Raw genomic sequence first — 21676 nt, forward strand, 5'->3', positions numbered from 1 at the left:
ATATATATATATATATATATATATACAGGTCCTTCTCAAAAAATTAGCATATAGTGTTAAATTTCATTATTTACCATAATGTAATGATTACAATTAAACTTTCATATATTATAGATTCATTATCCACCAACTGAAATTTGTCAGGTCTTTTATTGTTTTAATACTGATGATTTTGGCATACAACTCCTGATAACCCAAAAAACCTGTCTCAATAAATTAGCATATCAAGAAAAGGTTCTCTAAACGACCTATTACCCTAATCTTCTGAATCAACTAATTAACTCTAAACACATGCAAAAGATACCTGAGGCTTTTATAAACTCCCTGCCTGGTTCATTACTCAAAACCCCCATCATGGGTAAGACTAGCGACCTGACAGATGTCAAGAAAGCCATCATTGACACCCTCAAGCAAGAGGGTAAGACCCAGAAAGAAATTTCTCAACAAATAGGCTGTTCCCAGAGTGCTGTATCAAGGCACCTCAATGGTAAGTCTGTTGGAAGGAAACAATGTGCCAGAAAACGCTGTACAACGAGAAGAGGAGACCGGACCCTGAGGAAGATTGTGGAGAAGGACCGATTCCAGACCTTGGGGAACCTGAGGAAGCAGTGGACTGAGTCTGGTGTGGAAACATCCAGAGCCACCGTGCACAGGCGTGTGCAGGAAATGGGCTACAGGTGCCGCATTCCCCAGGTAAAGCCACTTTTGAGCTACAGAGAAGCAGCACTGGACTGTTGCTAAGTGGTCCCAAGTACTTTTTTCTGATGAAAGCAAATTTTGCATGTCATTCGGAAATCAAGGTGCCAGAGTCTGGAGGAAGACTGGGGAGAAGGAAATGCCAAAATGCCTGAAGTCCAGTGTCAAGTACCCACAGTCAGTGATGGTGTGGGGTGCCATGTCAGCTGCTGGTGTTGGTCCACTGTGTTTCATCAAGGGCAGGGTCAATGCAGCTAGCTATCAGGAGATTTTGGAGCACTTCATGCTTCCATCGGCTGAAATGCTTTATGGAGATGAAGATTTCATTTTTCAGCACGACCTGGCACCTGCTCACAGTGCCAAAACCACTGGTAAATGGTTTACTGACCATGGTATTACTGTGCTCAATTGGCCTGCCAACTCTCCTGACCTGAACCCCATAGAGAATCTGTGGGATATTGTGAAGAGAAAGTTGAGAGACGCAAGACCCAACACTCTGGATGAGCTTAAGGCCGCTATTGAAGCATCCTGGGCCTCCATAACATCTCAGCAGTGTCACAGGCTGATTGCCTCCATGCCACGCCGCATTGAAGCAGTCATTTCTGCCAAAGGATTCCCGACCAAGTATTGAGTGCATAACTGAACATTATTATTTGTTGGTTTTTTTGTTTGTTATTAAAAAACACTTTTATTTGATTGGATGGGTGAAATATGCTAATTTATTGAGACAGGTTTTTTGGGTTATCAGGAGTTGTATGCCAAAATCATCAGTATTAAAACAATAAAAGACCTGACAAATTTCAGTTGGTGGATAATGAATCTATAATATATGAAAGTTTAATTGTAATCATTACATTATGGTAAATAATGAAATTTAACACTATATGCTAATTTTTTGAGAAGGACCTGTGTATATATATATATATATATATATATATATATATATATATATACACACAGTTATATGAAAAAGTTTGGGCACCCCTATTAATCATAAGCTTAATGTTTTATAAAAATTGTTTTTTTTTGCAACAGCTACTTCAGTTTCATATATCTAATAACTGTTGGACACAGTAATGTTTCTGCCTTGAAATGAGGTTTATTGTACTAACAGAAAATGTGCAATCTGCATTCAAACAAGATTTGACAGGTGCATAAGTATGGGCACCCCACCAGAAAAGTGACATTAATATTTAGTAGATCCTCGTTTTGCAAAAATAACAGCCTCTAGTCGCTTCCTGTAGCTTTTAATGAGTTCCTGGATCCTGGATGAAGGTATTTTTGACCATTCCTCTTTACAAAACAATTCCAGTTCAGTTAAGTTTGATGGTTGCAGAGCATGGACAGCACTCTTCAAATGATCCCACAGATGTTCGATGATATTCAGGTCTGGGGACTGGGATGGCCTTTACAGAACAGTGTAATTGTTCCTCTGCATGAATGCCTGAGTAGATTTGGAGCGGTGTTTTGGATCATTGTCTTGCTGAAAGATCCATCCCCTGCGTAACTTCAACTTTGTCACTGATTCATGAACATTATTGTCAATAATCTGCTGATACTGAGAGGAATCCATGCGTCCCTCAACTTTAACAAGATTCCCGGTGTCGGCATTGGCCACACAGCCCCATAGCATGATGGAACCTCCACCAAATTTTACTGTGGGTAGCAAGTGTTTTTCTTGGAATGCTATGTTTTTTGGCCGCCATGCATAACGCCTTTTTGTATGACCAAACAACTCAATCTTGGTTTCATCAGTCCACAGGACCTTCTTCCAAAAAGAAATTGGCTTCTCCAAATGTGCTTTTGCATACCTCAGCCAACTCTGTTTGTGGCATGCTTGCAGAAACGGCTTCTTTCGCATCACTCTCCCATACAGCTTCTCCTTGTGCAAAGTGCGTTGTATAGTTGACCGATGTACAGTGACACCATCTGCAGCAAGCTGATGCTGCAGCTCTCTGGAGGTGGTCTGAGGATTGTCCTTGACTGATCTCACCATTCTTCTTCCCTTCCTTTCTGATGTTTTTCTTGGCCTGCCACTTCTGGCTTTAACAAGAACTGTACCTGTGTTCTTCCATTTCCTTACTATGTTCCTCACAGTGGAAATTGACAGGTTAAATCTCTGAGACAGCTTTTTTGTATCCTTCCCCTGAACAACTATGTTGAATAATCTTTGTTTTCAGATCATTAGACAGTTGTTTTGAGGAGCCCATGATGCCACTCTTCAGAGGAGATTCAAACAGGAGAACAACTTGCAAGTGGCCACTTTAAGTAGCTTTTCTCATGATTGCATACACCTGGCTATGAAGTTCAAAGCTCAATGAGGTTAGAAAACCAAAAAAAAGTGCTTTAGTAAGTCAGTAAAAAGTAGGTAGGAGTATTTAAAACAAGAAAATAAGGGTGCCCATACTTATGCACCTGTCAAATTTTGTTTGAATGCAGATTGCACATTTTCTGTTAGTACAATAAACCTCATTTCAATGCAGAAACATTACTGTGTCCAACAGTTATTAGATATATGAATCTGAAATAGCTGTTGCAAAAAAAACAATTTTTATAAACCATTAAGCTTAAGATTAATAGGGGTGCCCAAACTTTTTCATATACCGTATATACTCGAGTATAAGCCGACCCGAATATAAGCCGACCCCCCCCCCTAATTTTGCCACAAAAAACTGGGAAAACTTATTGACTCGAGTATAAGCCTAGGGTGGAAGTGCAGCATTTACCGGTGAATTTCAAAAATAAAAATAGATCATTATTTCCCCATAGCTGTGCCATATAGTGCTCTGCACCGTTCATTATTGCCCCATAGCTGTGCCATATAGTGCTCTGCACCGTTCATTATTGCCCCATAGCTGTGCCATATAGTGCTCTGCACCGTTCATTATTGCCCCATAGCTGTGCCATATAGTGCTCTGCACCGTTCATATTTCCCCATAGCTGTGCCATATAGTGCTCTGCACTGAACGGTGCAGAGCACTATATGGCACAGCTATGGGGCAAAAACTGGGAAAACTTATTGACTCGAGTATAAGCCTAGGGTGGGAGTGCAGCATTTGCCGGTGAATTTCAAAAATAAAAATAGATCATTATTTCCCCATAGCTGTGCCATATAGTGCTCTGCACCGTTCATTATTGCCCCATATCTGTGCCATATAGTGCTCTGCACCGTTCATTATTGCCCGATAGCTGTGCCATATAGTGCTCTGCACCGTTCATTATTGCCCCATATCTGTGCCATATAGTGCTCTGCACCCTTTATTGCCCGATAGCTGTGCCATATAGTGCTCTGCACCATTCATTATTGCCCCATATCTGTGCCATATAGTGCTCTGCACCGTTCATTATTGCCCCATAGCTGTGCCATATAGTGCTCTGCACCGTTCATTATTGCCCCATATCTGTGCCATATAGTGCTCTGCACCGTTCATTATTGCCCCATAGCTGTGCCATATAGTGCTCTGCACCGTTCATTATTGCCCCATAGCTGTGCCATATAGTGCTCTGCACCGTTCATTCTTGCCCCATAGCTGTGCCATATAGTGCTCTGCACCGTTCATTTTTGCCCCATAGCTGTGCCATATAGTGCTCTGCACTGTTCATTATTGCCCCATAGCTGTGCCATATAGTGCTCTGCACCGTTCATTATTGCCCCATAGCTGTGCCATATAGTGCTCTGCACCGTTCATTATTGCCCCATAGCTGTGCCATATAGTGCTCTGCACCGTTCATTATTGCCCCATAGCTGTGCCATATAGTGCTCTGCACCGTTCATTATTGTCCCATAGCTGTGCCATATAGTGCTCTGCACCGTTCATTTTTGCCCCATAGCTGTGCCATATAGTGCTCTGCACCGTTCATTCTTGCCCCATAGCTGTGCCATATAGTGCTCTGCACCGTTCATTATTGCCCCATAGCTGTGCCATATAGTGCTCTGCACCGTTCATTATTGCCCCATAGCTGTGCCATATAGTGCTCTGCACCGTTCATTATTGTCCCATAGCTGTGCCATATAGTGCTCTGCACCGTTCATTATTGTCCCATAGCTGTGCCATATAGTGCTCTGCACCATTCATTATTGTCCCATAGCTGTGCCATATAGTGCTCTGCACTGTTCGTTATTGCCCCATAGCTGTGCCCCATATAGTGCTCTGCACCGTTCATATTTCCCCATAGCTGTGCCATATAGTGCTCTGCACTGTTCATTATTTCCCCATAGCTGTGCCATATAGTGCTCTGCACCGTTCATTATTGCCCCATAGCTGTGCCCCATATAGTGCTCTGCACTGTTCTATTGCCCCATAGCTGTGCCATATAGTGCTCTGCACTGTTCATTATTGCCCCATAACTGTGCCATATAGTGCTCTGCACCGTTCATTATTGCCCCATAGCTGCCATATAGTGCTCTGCACTGTTCATTATTGCCCCATAGCTGTGCCATATAGTGCTCTGCACTGTTCATTATTGCCCCATAGCTGTGCCATATAGTGCTCTGCACCGTTCATTATTGCCCCATAGCTGTGCCATATAGTGCTCTGCACCGTTCATTATTGCCCCATAGCTGTGCCCCATATAGTGCTCTGCACCGTTCATATTTCCCCATAGCTGTGCCATATAGTGCTCTGCACCGTTCATTATTGCCCCATAGCTGCCATATAGTGCTCTGCACCGTTCATTATTGCCCCATAGCTGTGCCCCATACAGTGCTCTGCACCGTTCATATTTCCCCATAGATGCTCCACATAAATCTGTGCCGCTGCTGCAATAAAAAAAAAAAATGCCATACTCACCTCTCTTGCTTGCAGCTCCCAGCGTCCGGTCCCGGCGTCTCTCCGCACTGACTGATCAGGCAGAGGGCGCCGCGCACACTATATGCGTCATCGCGCCCTCTGACCTGCACAGTCAGAGAGGATAGACGCCGGGAATATGGAGCGGCGCCCGGCGGCTGGAACGGGGACAGGTAAATATGCGATACTTACCTGGTCCCGGCATCCGGCTCCTTCTCCCGGACAGCTGGTCTACGGTGCTGCAGTTCTTCCACTGTTCAGCGATCACCGTTACCGCTGATTAGAGAAATGACTATGTGGCTCCACCCCTATGGGAGGTGGAGCCGCATATTCATTTCTCTAATAAGCGGTCCCACGTGATCGCTGAACAGTGGAAGAACTGCCGCACCGAAGACCGTGGGACAGGCGGGGAGCGTCAGGATCGCTGGAAGCAGGTAAGTATGCCTCAGCGCCCTCTCCCCCTCACCCGCCGACCCTGCCGCCCACCGTGACTCGAGTATAAGCCGAGAGGGGCACTTTCAGCCCAAAAATTTGGACTGAAAATCTCGGCTTATACTCGAGTATATACGGTAACTGTGTGTGTATATATATATATATATATATATATATATATATATATATATATATATATATATATATATATATAAATTTTTTTTTTTTTTTTTTCCTAAAATACAAAAGAAATGTGTCATCTTTAACTTTAGGCTTTTTAGAGATCATTTCATCTTCAACTTGCTTAACTGTTCACACTAGCAGTAATTTTCACCAGGGGTGCCCAAACTTTCACATGTCACTGTGTGTGTGTGTGTAAGACCGTTCATCAATATAATACAAAAAAGAAGATGGCACTCCTTCTTAGAAAAAATATATGGTGGGTTATTAGCCAGTATGGGCTCTTGCAACGTTTTGGCTCAAGGTGTGATCCTTTCTGAGCTTTTTTTGTAAAAGTTATCTTGTAGATGAGACGCGGCTCCATTTTTCCCCTTGGTTCTTGGTTGATTCTGTATTGACAACTGGGTGTTAATGGTTGGGGTGTCCCTAAACAACCTTTCGCTGTAGTATCTGGAGCTGAGTATGTTGATCTGTGTACGAACCCCCCCCCCCCCCCCCAATTGGGAACACAATTTGTCAGTTTATCAGAGTTATAAAGGCCCCTTCACATTTAGCGACGCTGCAGCGATACCGACAACGATCCGGATCGCTGCAGCGTCGCTGTTTGGTCGCTGGAGAGCTGTCACACAGACCGCTCTCCAGCGACCAACGATGCCGGTAACCAGGGTAAACATCGGGTAACTAAGCGCAGGGCTGCGCTTAGTAACCCGATGTTTACCCTGGTTACCATCCTAAAAGTAAAAAAAAACAAACACTACATACTTACCTACAGCCGTCCTCCAGCGCTGTGCTCTGCACTCCTCCTGTACTGTCTGTGTGAGCACAGCGGCCGGAAAGCAGAGCGGTGACGTCACCGCTCTGCTTTCCGGCTGACCGACGCTCACAGACAGTACAGGAGGAGAGCAGAGCACAGCGCTGGAGGACAGACGGCTGTAGGTAAGTATGTAGCGTTTGTTTTTTTTTACTTTTAGGATGGTAACCAGGGTAAACATCGGGTTACTAAGCGCGGCCCTGCGCTTAGTTACCCGATGTTTACCCTGGTTACCAGTGAAGACATTGCTGGATCGGTGTCACACACGCCGATCCAGCGATGTCAGCAGGAGTCCAGCGACCAAATAAAGTTCTGGACTTTATTCAGCGACCAACGATCTCCCAGCAGGGGCCTGATCGTTGGTCGCTGTCACACATAACGATTTCATTAACGATATCGTTGCTACGTCACAAAAAGCAACGATATCGTTAACAATATCGTTATGTGTGAAAGTACCTTAAGAAAAGGTGCTCCCCAATTTCCTTGGCAATACAGTTGTTTAGTAAGGCAGTTATATCTGAAGTGGTCACTGCTCCTCTCAGGCATTACATTAAATATGTGTTGGTAATTTTTCTTTGTCACAGACTTTATTCTGTTATTTTTGGCAGCTTTTGACTTCTTACAGCCCATGCACAAAACCTGACAGCTCACTTGTACATGAAGACCTTCCTGGTGATGAGGGCGCTTTGGGTGAGGACAGCCATTGCGAGGCTGTTAGCGATGACTCTGACATTGTTACTCTGGAAACCCCCAAAGTGGATGAAGTTGGACCCAATGAAGAAGTGGAGGAGATTCCAGAAGCCTTGTCTGGAAGCAACGATCTTAACATGAGCTTTTCTTCTAGTAGCCAGTACACCTTCACCCAGCCAGAATCTGGTAAGTCGCATACTGATATTATGTTAGATAAATGGATCCCGACAGATTATATACTATTACATCATATGTCGGGTCTCTGAGCCGTTATCTGTCCTGGCAGATAAGGCTGTGTTATACAGCCGTCATGTGTCTGACAGCTACAGTAGGTGGAGCTGAGCTCGCTGCTGTCCGTCTCTGACAGCGGGAGACTTACAGCGCATGGCCCGGGGTGGTAGAGTGGACACGCGTGGCTCTCTTCATTTCTGTAGAAGACTTCCCAAGTATAGCCGAGCATGTTTGCTTTGCTAATTTTTTAAGTTTCCATAGAAGTGAACAAAGATGACAACAGCCATGAGATGAGACCCTGTTCTCAAGGTGGGTGTGGATCCCAGAGGTAGTAGCCACACTTATCTGACACTTATGGCATATCCCATGTCTGAGGTGTGATAACATTTTTTTAAGCTCTTGCATAATTTACATTAGCAACATGATTACATCTGTGTGCAAAGGAATGAGGGAGGACCCTGGTCAATCCTCTAAGCCTTTAAAAAGATTGTCTGATGAAAAGCTAAAATCGCATGGCAGCCAGGGGGTTAAAGCTAAAACCCTCACCACCCTCACATTATCCTCCTTGCTGAATGTCTCTGCCTTCCCAGAAGCTGTGACCTTGCTGACTGATCCTGGACCCTGCAGCCAATCAGCAACCATATTGATCATGTCAGATTTGAACCCAGGACCCCAGCGTTGCAAGGAAACCGTGCTAACCACTGAGCTCCCATAAAATAGTGGAAGCCAATAATGTCAGTCTTTCGGTTTTTGTTTTTTGGCTAAAGTTTTGGTCTTCCTCCCATCTGTTACCATCTTTAGATAGACACTGTAATTATGTTCCTATCTTAGACATTCCAGACTAAACATGTGGTGTGATCAGAACTTTTTTTTTTTTGTTTCCACCATTGATTTTTTTTTCTGATTGATGTAAAACAAATGCACAATGCAATTCTGCTAGAAAAATAAGTTGTTTTTTTTTTTTTTTGTTGTTGCTAGAAATGTCTTTTAGTTGTTGCAGAACATTTTGACTATAATTTACCATCAACCCTAACATAGTTACACATATATGAACGGCAGAGGAAATTGGATTAAGTGGTGATGGATGAAAAGACCCTTTCATACGCTAATAGATATTTCCCACAATGTAATTAATGTTTGTAAAAAAAAATTAAAAGTGTATTCTCAAGTTCTTAACTGCATATTTTCATGCTGTTGAAAGAAATTTGACTTGCTTTTTCTTTCCGCTGTCATTCTCCTGCAATGAGAACTTTTATCTTTTACAGTGAATAGCTTGCTTTCATGGAGCTTGGCCTCCAGTCCCTGACTCAGAGTGCACAGTAGTTATATTTTAGGTGAGGGGTTAACTCTTAACATACAAGCCGCCTCTCTCCAGCCCATTGATTTCTATACAGCAGTCAGCTCAACCACCCTCCATCCCTCTCATCTTCTGAAGGGGAATTCTGTTATAAATCACCAGCCCTGCAGCTTTGAGAGCAGGTCTGCTATTTGGGGCTCTTTGCTCTCACTGATTGTGTAAGTGCCCTGTTATCTCTGTGTTCTCGGTGTAACTATAGTGATAGCAATGCACATTCCAGAACAAAGCACTGATGGCTGAATGTGTTGTAACAGAACTTGTGCTGAACTTTCTAGTTCTACTAATACTACAGCTCTACCATTCGCTAGAGCTATCACTGAAGGAGAAGAGACCAGGAAGTAAGGAGACTGCATAGCTCTGAGCTGCTCAAGACACAAACTTGAGTATAACGACTTCATGAAACCATTGGTTGCCACAAGCTGCCTACATGCCAACCATGTGTTGATATGTAATATATACTATGTACAATGTTTTATTCATGCTTTTGCATGTATTTTAACCTGTCATTTTCTTTTTCTTTTGTGTATTGATTTTTCCATTCTTGGCTTTCTTTTTCTCTGTTTGTTTCACCTCTTTGTGTTGGCACAAACAGAAACTCCATGGAGCAGTGAGGAAGATACCTATTAAAGTAAGGTGGTGGCTCAGTGAGCATGCTCCTGTCTGACAAACCTGCTAATAACACCAGTTATGCTTTTTTAGCAGCTCTGCCACCAAACAACTAACAAATGCACTTGAATAGTACATGTTACACATTTCCCCTCCATATGTTGGGCTGTATTCAGCCATTCCTATTTATCCGTGTAATAAGCACGTGTCAGCTATAATTTTACTAGTCTGTTTTATACTCTGTGACTACATTGCATGCAGCAGGTTATGAGTGTGGTTTATACCTTGTACATCAAAAGGATAAACTAGCAATTCTTGTAGGAAATGGTTTTATTAAGTATCACCATTATAGCTAGGGAATTTTAAAAAATGTGTACTATATCTTGATATACTGATATACTCAATGCAAGTGTATTGAGCAAGGGCGGACACGTCTAGTCTGATTGTGGCCAGAAGTAAGCAAATCACATATTTGGGGTCACATGACCGCCCGCTGCCGGCACCAAAGATTTCTCACAGCATGCAGTGCAAATGATGTGAGGAATCACATGTCTGCAGTCACATGGAGTGACTGCAGACTTATAGCCCAAGGCCGGACAACCCCTTGAAGCATGTTAGTACTCTTTAAGTGTTTAATTTGTCCTGTTTACTATAGAAATGATGGTACTCATTGTTCTAACATGTCAAGCCATATAATGAGTTTTTTGTTATAATTAGTAAGTAATTTCTGTGTAAAATAACATTTTTACGCAGAATTTGATTAAAGGGGAATTATTTTAAATAACAGAAACATGCATTTTTTTTTTGCTGCTTTGACAACGGGAGGTGTTTGCTGATGTATTTAAAGCAGAGAAGATTTGGAGCACCACGGTCCAGATAATTCTTAAAGGTATACATTTTTTACAAAAACCATCATCAATTCAATCATATTGGTACATATAGCAAATATTCCATATAAAGACAGTGCAACAGGCACATTTAGACGAGATCAGGTAGAGAATGGCGTGTGCAGCTGTGACGCCCAAGAGACCGGGATACCCAGCACCGGACCAATGGGGTCTGTCTCTTGAGGGGGATGTCACGGGTGGCTTGACCCGGTGCTGTGGCCTCAGGCAATGCACAGTGTAAGGGGTATCGTGAGGGGACAGGCACTTACTTGATCAGCAGCAGGTTCTCCCAGCGGCGATGATCCCGATCCTGGATAGATGGCTATTGTCCAAATGAAAGACTGAGGCACTGAAACGTTTAACCAGTTTACTTTAACATAAAAGGATTTACAACCAGTCCTGTCACCGGAGTCTGTATGGGAACTCTGAGTTACTTTGACCCTGCCGGGGTCTTCGCCTCTTATTGTGCGCAATTTCTGTGTGGCCCTGCTGCTGTATGTGAACTGGCTGCTGGCCCAATCTGTCCCCTCCGGGTCCTGGTTCGACGCGCAACCCGAGTCCTTTTATCGGCTTACCCCCTCCGGGAGTACCGCTGAACTCTGTGTCTGTTGCTGCGTCTGGCCCTAGTGAAGCTGATATCACCTCACGTTTTTCCGGTTGCTGTATTATATATAATGAATACAGCCACGGATCCGGTATCCGTCTTTGCGCCTGTTCTGGGTAGTGATTAATGCTACCCGGTTCTCACAATGTCCCTTTTCTCTGTCCCTCTTCTCCTCAGGCCGGTGATTTGGGCCTGGAAACCGTCATAGGGCTGTTAGAAATTCAGCTGTATGACCTCTCACTTTCAGCTCCTTAGCCCAACTGCCATTTCTTCTCTCAGACCAGAATGGATTAAGGGGAGTCTCTGGAGCTCCCCCTTCTGGCCGGAGGTGGTAGTGCAGTTTTGCTATTTTAGTATTTGTGTCTAGTGTCAGTAACTATTTTTGTGGCAAATACCCCTAGGGGTGCCACATTCCCCCTCAGTTAAGAACAGTATTCCGGGACTGTGGGACGATAACATTTTGAAATAACAATTAATATGTGCAGAGTCTTAAAAATGAAAAGTTACAAAAACCACTCAAGGAAACAAAAATAGAGTTCTGTAAAAAGTCACTTCAAATAGCGTCCATTAATACAGTTCTACCCTTGAAGGTACTCAATATAAAGTCTAAAGAAAGTTCAAAAAGAGCAAAAAGCAAAGTTCAAAAAGCAGTCTTTCCGGAGCTTTGATTTAGTGCCTCCGGGCTGATAACAAGTTCAAGAATATGCAAGAAGTTCATACAGACAAGTCTCTGTAGGTACTGGGCTTAAACGTTGCAGACTGATAACAATGACTATACTACATTTTCTGTTTAACTATATACGGCATAACATATATACAATTCACATTATGAGCTTTATAGTTGGTAATCTGCATACCTGGCCGATAATTGACCCTGGGTACTACGCTGTGATCTACGTAATAGCGGTATCTCTTCATGTGGAGTACTACTGTCTACTGCGGATGTAGTATCTGCCCGCTCTGCTAAAGATAATTCCATAACTATGGAGTTGGCAAGTCCACCGTGAATGGGATTACTCTTTTCAGGAATCTGTTCTTCCTGGCCTGGAACCTCCTGTAGTACGGGGTCAGCCTCTTCCTGTCTTGGGATTTCTGGTATTGGGTTCGGTGTTGGATAAAAGGCCACCATGGGAACCACTACTGCACCATGGTATGTTAGTAGGGTTTTGGGAAAGTCTCCTATACAGGTGTGATACACTTCCTCTTCTTTTTCCTTTACTGGTTGAACCTGTATGGGTTGAATAACTTCTGGTTCTGGCTGGACAACGTCTGGCTCTTTCAATGCTTCCGGACATAATTTAAGATTGTCTCTTGACACTAATACAGATGTTAAGCCTCCGTTTTTGCTAATGAGACACATTTTAGGATTATCCACTCTTGTTGGTAAAACTGTGTAGGGTACGGCTTCCCACCGATTGTCCAGTTTATTGGTTCGACGATTTCTCTTGAGCACTTGGTCACCCGGTCTTAATTGGGTCGCTAGAGCATTCTGGTTGAAAGTTCGCTCTTGTCTTTCTCTAGTTTGCTGAAGGCTTCTTTCCACACTCTCTTGCACTTGGCGATACTGCTTTTGCCGTATGATATCCCAATTGGAGTCTTGAACTTCTGCGTCTGGTTTCAGAATTCCCATTTCTAGATCGATTGGTAATTGGCCGGGTCTTGCACGCATAAGATAAGCTGGGGTGCAGTTGGTGGAGCTCACCGGGACATGATTATACAGATCCACCAAGTCAGGCAATTTCTCTGGCCATTGATTCCTTTCTGTCTCAGGTAAAGTCTTTAGTAGGTCTATTACAATATGGTTCATCTTCTCGCATAAGCCGTTTGTTTGTGGATGATAGGCCGTCGTCCTGATCTTTTTGCAACCATACATATTACAGAATTCTCTGAAGATCTCTGATTCAAAGGCTGTACCTTGGTCGGTGAGAACCTGTTCCGGATATCCATGGGGTCTACAAAAGTACGTTTGGAACGCTTTGGCTGCTGTTTTTGCTGTCAGATCTTTTACGGGTACTACTACCAAGAAGCGTGAATAATGGTCCACGATGGTCAAGGCATAGACCTAGCCGGACCGGCTTGGTATTAACTTCACGTGGTCTATGGCTACAAGTTCAAGTGGTTGTTTGGTGATTATGGGCTGCAGTGGTGCTCTTTGGTTCTTTTGATCGTTTCTTCTGAGGTTGCACGGGCCACAATTTCTGCACCACTGTTCGATTGATATTCTCATCCCGACCCAATAAAATCTTTCTCTTAGAAGTACTTCTAACTTTTTCCAACCAAAGTGACCAGCACCATTATGGTAAGCTTCGAGGACCATGTTGACATCTTGTTTAGGCACGATAATCTGCCAAACCAATTCATGTGTTTTCGGATTGGTGTACCTTCTACAGAGCTTCCCTTGATACAGGAACATTTTGCCTCTCTCTTTCCAGAGTTGATGCGTCTCTTCTGGGGCATCCTCATCGGGATATGCACTTTGCTCAGTTAACAGTTCCTTCACCAACTTCACAGCCGGATTGCTGTCTTGGGTGTCAGCCCATCTATGGTGTGCTAACGGATTAAAATTCACCTCTTGTTGTTTCTGATAGGTACTTGACTGATGATGTTTTGCCTTGGGATGATGGAAGGCTGGTAGTTCAATTTCTTCAAGCTCCCCCATTTCTTCTTCTACATCTCTCAAGTGTGGCATCCGGGATAGGGCATCGGCATTTCCATTCTTGCGACCTGCTCGATACTTGATCTTGAAGTTGTAATTAGATAACCGGGCTATCCATCGCTGTTCTAACGCACCTAATTTGGCTGTGTCCAGGTGGGTCAACGGATTGTTGTCAGTATAGACAATAAATTCTGCAGCGGCCAGATAGTGTTTGAAACGTTCCGTCACAGCCAAACTACTGCCAGTAGTTCCAATTTGAAGGAGCTATAATTTTCTGCATTTCTTTCAGTAGGCCGGAGCTTTCTACTTGCAGAGGCGATGACTTTCTCCCGACCTTCTTGCTTTTGTGACAGCACCGCTCCTAGTCCCACATTACTGGCATCGGTGTAGAGGATGAAAGGTTGATGGTAATCTGGGTATGCCAGAACCTCTTCTCCGGTTAGTGCCTTCTTTAGTTGTTCAAAGGAGTCTTCCCTTTCGTCGTTCCACTGGAAAGGAGGGTTTCGGTTTGAAGGTTTCTTCGTCTGCCCTACCAAGGCGTCTTGCAAGGGTGCTGCCAACTTGGTAAATCCTTTTATAAATCTGCGATAGTAACCCACCAATCCCAGGAATTGCCTCACTTCTTTTGCGCTGGTAGGTCTCGGCCAATCCCTTATGGCGGTTATTTTCTCGGGATCCGGTGCTACTCCCTCCGAACTCACGATGTGTCCCAGGTACTGTACCTTTGGCTTGAGAAGGTGACATTTGGATGGCTTGATTTTCATGCCATACCTGGATAAGGCTTCGAACACTTCTGCCAGGTCTATTAAGTGTTGTTCGTAAGTCTTTGAGTAGACGATCACATCATCTAGGTACAGGAGGACGGTCTCGAAGTTCTTGTGTCCGAGGCAGCATTCCATCAGCCGCTGGAAGGTACCGGATGCATTGCAGAGTCCGAACGGCATGCGATTAAATTCACTTAGACCCATTGGTGTGGTGAATGCCGTCTTTTCCTTATCTCTCTCAGCCACAGGGACTTGCCAATACCCGCTTGTTAAGTCTAAGGTGGAAAAATAATTAGCAGATTTCAAAGCAGTCAAGGACTCTTCTATCCTAGGCAAAGGGTAGGCATCTTTATGGGTGATGTTATTAATCTGCCGGTAGTCTACGCACATTCTCATAGTTCCATCTTTTTTTTTGACAATCACTAGAGGGGCCGCCCAGGGGCTACAGCTGTCTCTTATTACCCCGGCCTGTTTCATTTCCCTCAGCATATCTTTTGCACATTGATAGTGAGCGGGCGGTATGGGTCTATATCTTTCTTTTATTGGGGGATGGTCACCTGTGGGGATTGTGTGTTCTACCCCTTCTATCCGTCCGAAGTCCAATGGGTGTTTACTGAAGACTTGTTCATATTCCGTCACTAGCCTATACACCCCTTGTTTTTGATGGGTAGGTGTTGAATTTATGCCCACGTGTAGCTGTTGGCACCAATCCTCCATTTCTCCATCTGAGCCATTGCCTTCCACCTGACAGGTTGGTTCTAAGGGCTCAATGGTTGTGATGGCATTGTTGTCAACAGTATATAGCTTTGCCATTGTAGCATACCTTGGCAAAGTGACCTCTTCCTCTCCACAGTTCAAAAGTCGTACCGGCACTCGTCCCCGGTGTACCTCGACTATCCCTCGTGCTGTGAGTATAGTGGGCCTGCTGTCGGTGTACACTGGTTCTATTAAGGCTTGATAATCTCGTCCCTTAGTACCAATGGCTGCTCTACACCATACCAGCATTTCTGTTTTTGGTGGGATTACAATAGACGTTGAATCACTTACCCTCACACTGCGGATTTCTCCACCTGCAACTTCTACCTGTTGCCTTAACATCAATACTTTTATTTCCCTCCGGAGAACTCTCTGCTGGCAGGATTGGGCAGTTTCAGCAATTTGCTGTAAGACAGAAATGACTTTGGAAAAGCAGTTCTCTAACACATTCATTCCTATCAATACAGTTGGTTCACAGTTCCGCCGGTCAACATCAACAACAATTATACCCTGTTTCTTCAATTCTACTTTACCAATCTTTATGGTCATCTCCCTGAATCCTAGTTTCGGTACCAACTTACCATTACTGGCCCATATATCTAGTTCAACATCAGAGGCCCCTTTATCAATATCTGCATCAGCCCAGTACCTCTTATAAAGGATATACGGTATAGATGAAATCTGGGAACCTGTGTCCAGCAAAGCGTTGAGGGGCATTCCGCCCAGCACGATAGGGATAATGGGTCGTCCTCCGATGTACCTGTCGTGCCAGGGTGTTGGGCCTTGAAAGTTCATTCCTGCGAAGCGGCCCGCATTCCCAGGGGATTCCCGTTTAAATCACAATCTCGTGCAAAGTGGCCTGGCTGCTGGCAACGGCGGCAAATGGGCTGTCCATCCGGTTGGTAGCGGTCGCGGAGTCGTCCTCTCCATGTCGGGTATCTCCGGGGTCTCATCCATGGAACACCTTCTCTACGGTTTGACAACTCCATCTTGGGTCCTCTCATCTCCTGCATGGTTTTAGCCATTGAAGCAACAACATCAGTTAAAGAGTCAAGCTTTTGTTGAAGAGCCTCATTAGTACTGGGCCCCAGGGGCTTAGCAATGGCCCCGGACATAGCTGATGTCACTGGTACTCCATGTTGTTGAGGAGCCTCTGCCATGAGTTGCGCAGGCTCCTGATCCCGAGGTGCCTCTGCCAGCTGGAGACGTATAACGCTCTCCTTTAATTGGGCAAATGTCAATTCAGGGTTCTTAAAAACAAGCATGCTCACATGCCCCCGGTGAGAAGGGGTGTAGAGTCCCTCAATAAATTGATCTCTTAGCAGTTTATCCGCTCCGGTGTTAAAAATGGGTTCAGCCAGTGTAAGTGATTTAAGGGCTTCCTGCAGGTTTAAGGCAAAGTCTCTCACGCCCTCATTAACTTTTTGTTTGCAATTAAAGAATCGTACTTTAGCTTTGCTGCTGGCAGTGGTTTCAAATGTAGCTTTTAATCCAGCAAATATGCGTTCAACAGTGCCTTTTAGATCAGCTGCCCATGCTGTGACTTCTCGCTTAGCATGGCCACTTAACTGCATCATCAGGAGACTAACACGCTGAACTTCACCCACAGGGAACATGTCAAAATGGGCCAGCATCTTTTCTCTGAAATCGTCAAGGGTATTAGGCTCACCTTCATACATTGGAAGCCATGGGCCACCCGGGGTATATGGCATCAGCACCGGCATGATGGGTGCCACTCCTTGCACCGCTGCGCTACCGGACTCTCTATCGACACTCTGTCTTTCAGCTGCATTAGCGTCGCCGGGTGCTGCGGCGTCTCCGTGCTGCGACATACTGTGCCCCCTTAGTTAATCCGGACCCTTCCGGTTCTCCGCTTCCGTCGGGATAGTGTAGATTCGTTCCGCTGTGCAGCAGGATCGATTTTCCCCTTGCTCTGATGTCAGAGCGCTCAGCTTGGTGCCGCCCACAATGACACGCCCCCTGCTGCTCCCACCCACCGCGCTCTGTAATGGCGGATTCTGAAGTTTTTCAGTTAGACTGGGGCTCAGGTGATGGCGTAGCTCTATTAACAGTCTCGTGCCTAACGGTTATGAAGTGATTACCTCAGGGGATGGCGGCCATCTTTACTCCATTATAACCAATGGGGAAAAGTCACTTTCAATAGTTTTCAATGGGAAATGGATTTTTCTGTAATAAAGTCAATTTTCAAGATTTCTCATCCAAGTTTTCACAGTTTTGGGCTCCAATCACGGCACACAATACCCGGTATACGGGCTGGCTAGATCCTGTTCGAGACGCCAATTGTGACGCCCAAGAGACCGGGATACCCAGCACCGGACCAATGGGGTCTGTCTCTTGAGGGGGATGTCACGGGTGGCTTGACCCGGTGCAGTGGCCTCAGGCAATGCACAGTGTAAGGGGTATCGTGAGGGGACAGGCACTTACTTGATCAGCAGCAGGTTCTCCCAGCGGCGATGATCCCGATCCTGGATAGATGGCTATTGTCCAAATGAAAGACTGAGGCACTGAAACGTTTAACCAGTTTACTTTAACATAAAAGGATTTACAACCAGTCCTGTCACCGGAGTCTGTATGGGAACTCTGAGTTACTTTGACCCTGCCGGGGTCTTCGCCTCTTATTGTGCGCAATTTCTGTGTGGCCCTGCTGCTGTATGTGAACTGGCTGCCGGCCCAATCTGTCCCCTCCGGGTCCTGGTTCGACGGGCAACCCGAGTCCTTTTATCGGCTTACCCCCTCCGGGAGTACCGCTGAACTCTGTGTCTGTTGCTGCGTCCGGCCCTAGTGAAGCTGATATCACCTCACGTTTTTCCGGTTGCTGTATTATATATAATGAATACAGCCACGGATCCGGTATCCGTCTTTGCGCCTGTTCTGGGTAGTGATTAATGCTACCCGGTTCTCACAATGTCCCTTTTCTCTGTCCCTCTTCTCCTCAGGCCGGTGATTTGGGCCTGGAAACCGTCATAGGGCTGTTAGAAATTCAGCTGTATGACCTCTCACTATCAGCTCCTTAGCCCAACTGCCATTTCTTCTCTCAGACCAGAATGGATTAAGGGGAGTCTCTGGAGCTCCCCCTTCTGGCCGGAGGTGGTAGTGCAGTTTTGCTATTTTAGTATTTGTGTCTAGTGTCAGTAACTATTTTTGTGGCAAATACCCCTAGGGGTGCCACACAGCCTAGTTACATCGAATAATTATATAGTAAGGTGCATAGTGCAATTCAATCGCATGAAGGACAGAAGTAAGCTATTAGGGTATGTGCACAGATTGCAGATTTGTCTGCAGGTAAAAATCCGCACGTTTTTGATGCAGATTTGTATGCGTTTTTGTAACCTAAATAAAGATCTATTATTGAAAAAAAAAAAATTGTGATGTCATTTTTGTCCAACCTCTTATTTTACATACTCCATGGAAGAATAGTGTTTACACACAGACAGACAGATGGCTAGATAAACAGATATAGATGGATAGGAGGTAAGAAAAAATAGTACATAAATAGTTAAAGACACACACACACACAAAATCTGCACGCAATATCTTTAATTTAAAAAAAATATGGCGTGGGCTCCAGAGCAATTTTCTACGCCAGAGAGGGAAAGCAGATGGCCGGGGGCCAATACTTCTAGCCTGGGAAGGGATTAATACCCATGGAGCTTCCCAGGCTATGAATCTCAGCCCGCAGCTGTATGATTAGCCTTTACTGACTATTAAAATAGGGGGACCCCATCTCCCAAAAAATGACGTGGAGTCCCCCTATAATTTATAGCCAGAAAGGCTACGCAGACAGCTGCGGGCTGATATTCATAGCCTAGGAAGGGGCCATGGATACTGCCTCCCCCGGCTACAAACACCAGCACTCAGCCGCCCCAGAAAAGGCGCATCTGTACAATTCTGGCACTTAGCATCTCTCTTTCCATTGCCATGTAGTGGTGGCAAATGGGGTAATAAGGGGTTAATGTCACCATTGATTGTAAGGTGACATTAAGCCTGGTTAATAGTGGAGACGTGTCAATAAGACGCCTAACGATTATTAATCCTATAGGTATTAATGGGTTAAAAAAAAAAGACAGCCAGAAAAAAGTATTTTAATGAAAGAAATAAAACACTACACATTTTTTCATAATTTTTATTCCATGCCTAATCAAATCGAAGCCATCGATCACCTGCAAAAAAAAAAAAAAAAAACACACAAATACTCCCTGTTCCAATGTAGTTTCTCTTAACCCCTTTCTGACATGAGATGTACTATCCCGTCGAGGTGGTATGGGCCCGTATGACCACCGACGGGATAGTACGTCTAACACGATCGCAGCTGAGATCCGGCACTGGTCATGGACCGCTCCTGGCACATTAACCCCGGGAACACTGCGATCAAAGATGATCGCAGCGTTCCGGCGGCATAGGGAAGCATCGCTTCCGGGTCCTGCAGGGAGGTGGCTTTCAAGCGCCTGCTCAGAGCAGGTGCCGGGAAGCCTCCCTGCAGTGCCTGTGTGATCACTGATCTGACACAAGAAACGACGCTTTATTAAACCGCCAAACAAAAAGTGGAATGGAATAACACGCGGTCAAAAAGACGGATATAGATAACCATGGTACCGCTGAAAACGTTATCTTGTCCCGCAAAAAAACGAGCTGCCAGTGTCATCAACGAAAAAATAAAAAAGTTTTAGTCCTCAGAATAAAGCGATGCAAAAATAATAATTTTTTTTATATAAAATAGTTTTTGTCGTATAAAAGCGCCAAAACATAAAAATAGATATAAATGAGGTATTGCTGTAATCGTTCTGGCCTGAAGAATAAAACTGCTTTATCAATTTTACCAAAAGTGGAACGATATAAGCGCCCCCCTAAAAGAAATTCATGAATAGCTGGTTTTTGTTCATTCTGCCTCACAAAAATCGAAATAAAAAGCAATCAAAAAAAGTCATGTGCCCGAAAATGGTACCAATAAAACCGTCAACACGTCCCGCAAAAAGCAAGACCTCACATGACTCTGTGGACCAAAATATGAAAAAATTATAGCTCTCAAAATGTGAAGACGCAAAAACTATTTTTTGCAATAAACATCTTTCAGTGTGTGACTGCTAAAAAACCCGCTATAAAAGTAAATCAAACCCCCCTTCATCACTCCCTTAGTAAGGAAGAAATAATAAAATTTAAACAAAATGTATTTATTTCCATTTTCCCGTTAGGGTTGGGGTTAAAGTTAGGGTTGGGGCTAAAGTTAGGTTTGGATTACATTTACGGTTGGGATTAGGGTTAGGGGTGTGGTTAGTGTTATGGTTGCGATTAGGGTTAGGGGTGTGTTTGGGTTAGGGTTTCAGTTAGAATTGGGGGGGTTTCCACTGTTTAGGCACATCAGGGGCTCTCCAAACGCGACATGGCATCCGATCTCCATTCCAGCCAATTCTGGGTTGAAAAAGTAAAACAGTGCTCCTTCCCTTCCGAGCTCTCACGTGCGCCCAAGCAGGGGTTTACCCCAACATATGGGGTATCAGCGTACTCAGGACAAATTGGACAACAACTTTTAGGGTCCAATTTCTCCTGTTACCCTTGGGAAAATACAAAACCGGGGACTAAAAAATATTTTTTTGTGGAAGAAAAAAAATAATTTTTTTTTTCACGGCTCTGCGTTATAAACTGTAGTGAAACACTTGGGGGTTCAAAGTTCTCACAACACATCTAGATAAGTTCCTTGGGGGGTCTAGTTTCCAATATGGGGTCACTTGTGGGGGGTTTCTACTGTTTAGGTACATCAGGGGCTCTGCAAGTGCATCGTGACGCCTGCAGACCAATCCATCTTAGTCTGCATTCTAAACGGTGCTCCTTCCCTTCCGAGCTCTGCCATGTGCCCAAACGATGGTTCCTCCCACATATAGGGTATGAGCGTACTCAGGACAAATTGAACAACAACTTTTGGGGTCCAATTTCGCCTGTTACCCTTGAGAAAATACAAACCTGGGGACTAAAAAGAATTTTTGTGGAAAAAAAAAAGAATTTTTATTTTCATGGCTCTGCGTTATAAACTGTAGTGAAACACTTGGAGGTTCAAAGTTTTCACAACACATCTAGATAAGTTCCTTAGGGGGTCTACTTTCTAAAATGGTGTCACTTGTGGGGGGTTTCAATGTTTAGGCACATCAGGGGCTTCCCAACTTAACATGGCGTCCCATCTCAATTCCAGCCAATTTTGCATTCAAA

General features: G+C 44.5%; 1 protein-coding gene across 2 annotated transcripts in view; it reads left to right on the top strand.

The window, feature by feature from the left end:
• Positions 1 to 21676, top strand: part of CCPG1 (cell cycle progression 1) — an 86632-nt gene that overhangs the window by 21189 nt on the left and 43767 nt on the right. For both annotated transcript variants that reach the window (XM_069765953.1, XM_069765954.1), the window contains exon 5: positions 7515 to 7782. In XM_069765953.1, the coding sequence (XP_069622054.1) occupies positions 7515 to 7782 (268 nt within the window). The remainder of the gene's footprint in view (positions 1 to 7514; positions 7783 to 21676) is intronic.

Source organism: Ranitomeya imitator, chromosome 4, assembly GCF_032444005.1.
Source record: "Ranitomeya imitator isolate aRanImi1 chromosome 4, aRanImi1.pri, whole genome shotgun sequence".
In the NCBI taxonomy this organism is placed as follows: domain Eukaryota; kingdom Metazoa; phylum Chordata; class Amphibia; order Anura; family Dendrobatidae; genus Ranitomeya; species Ranitomeya imitator.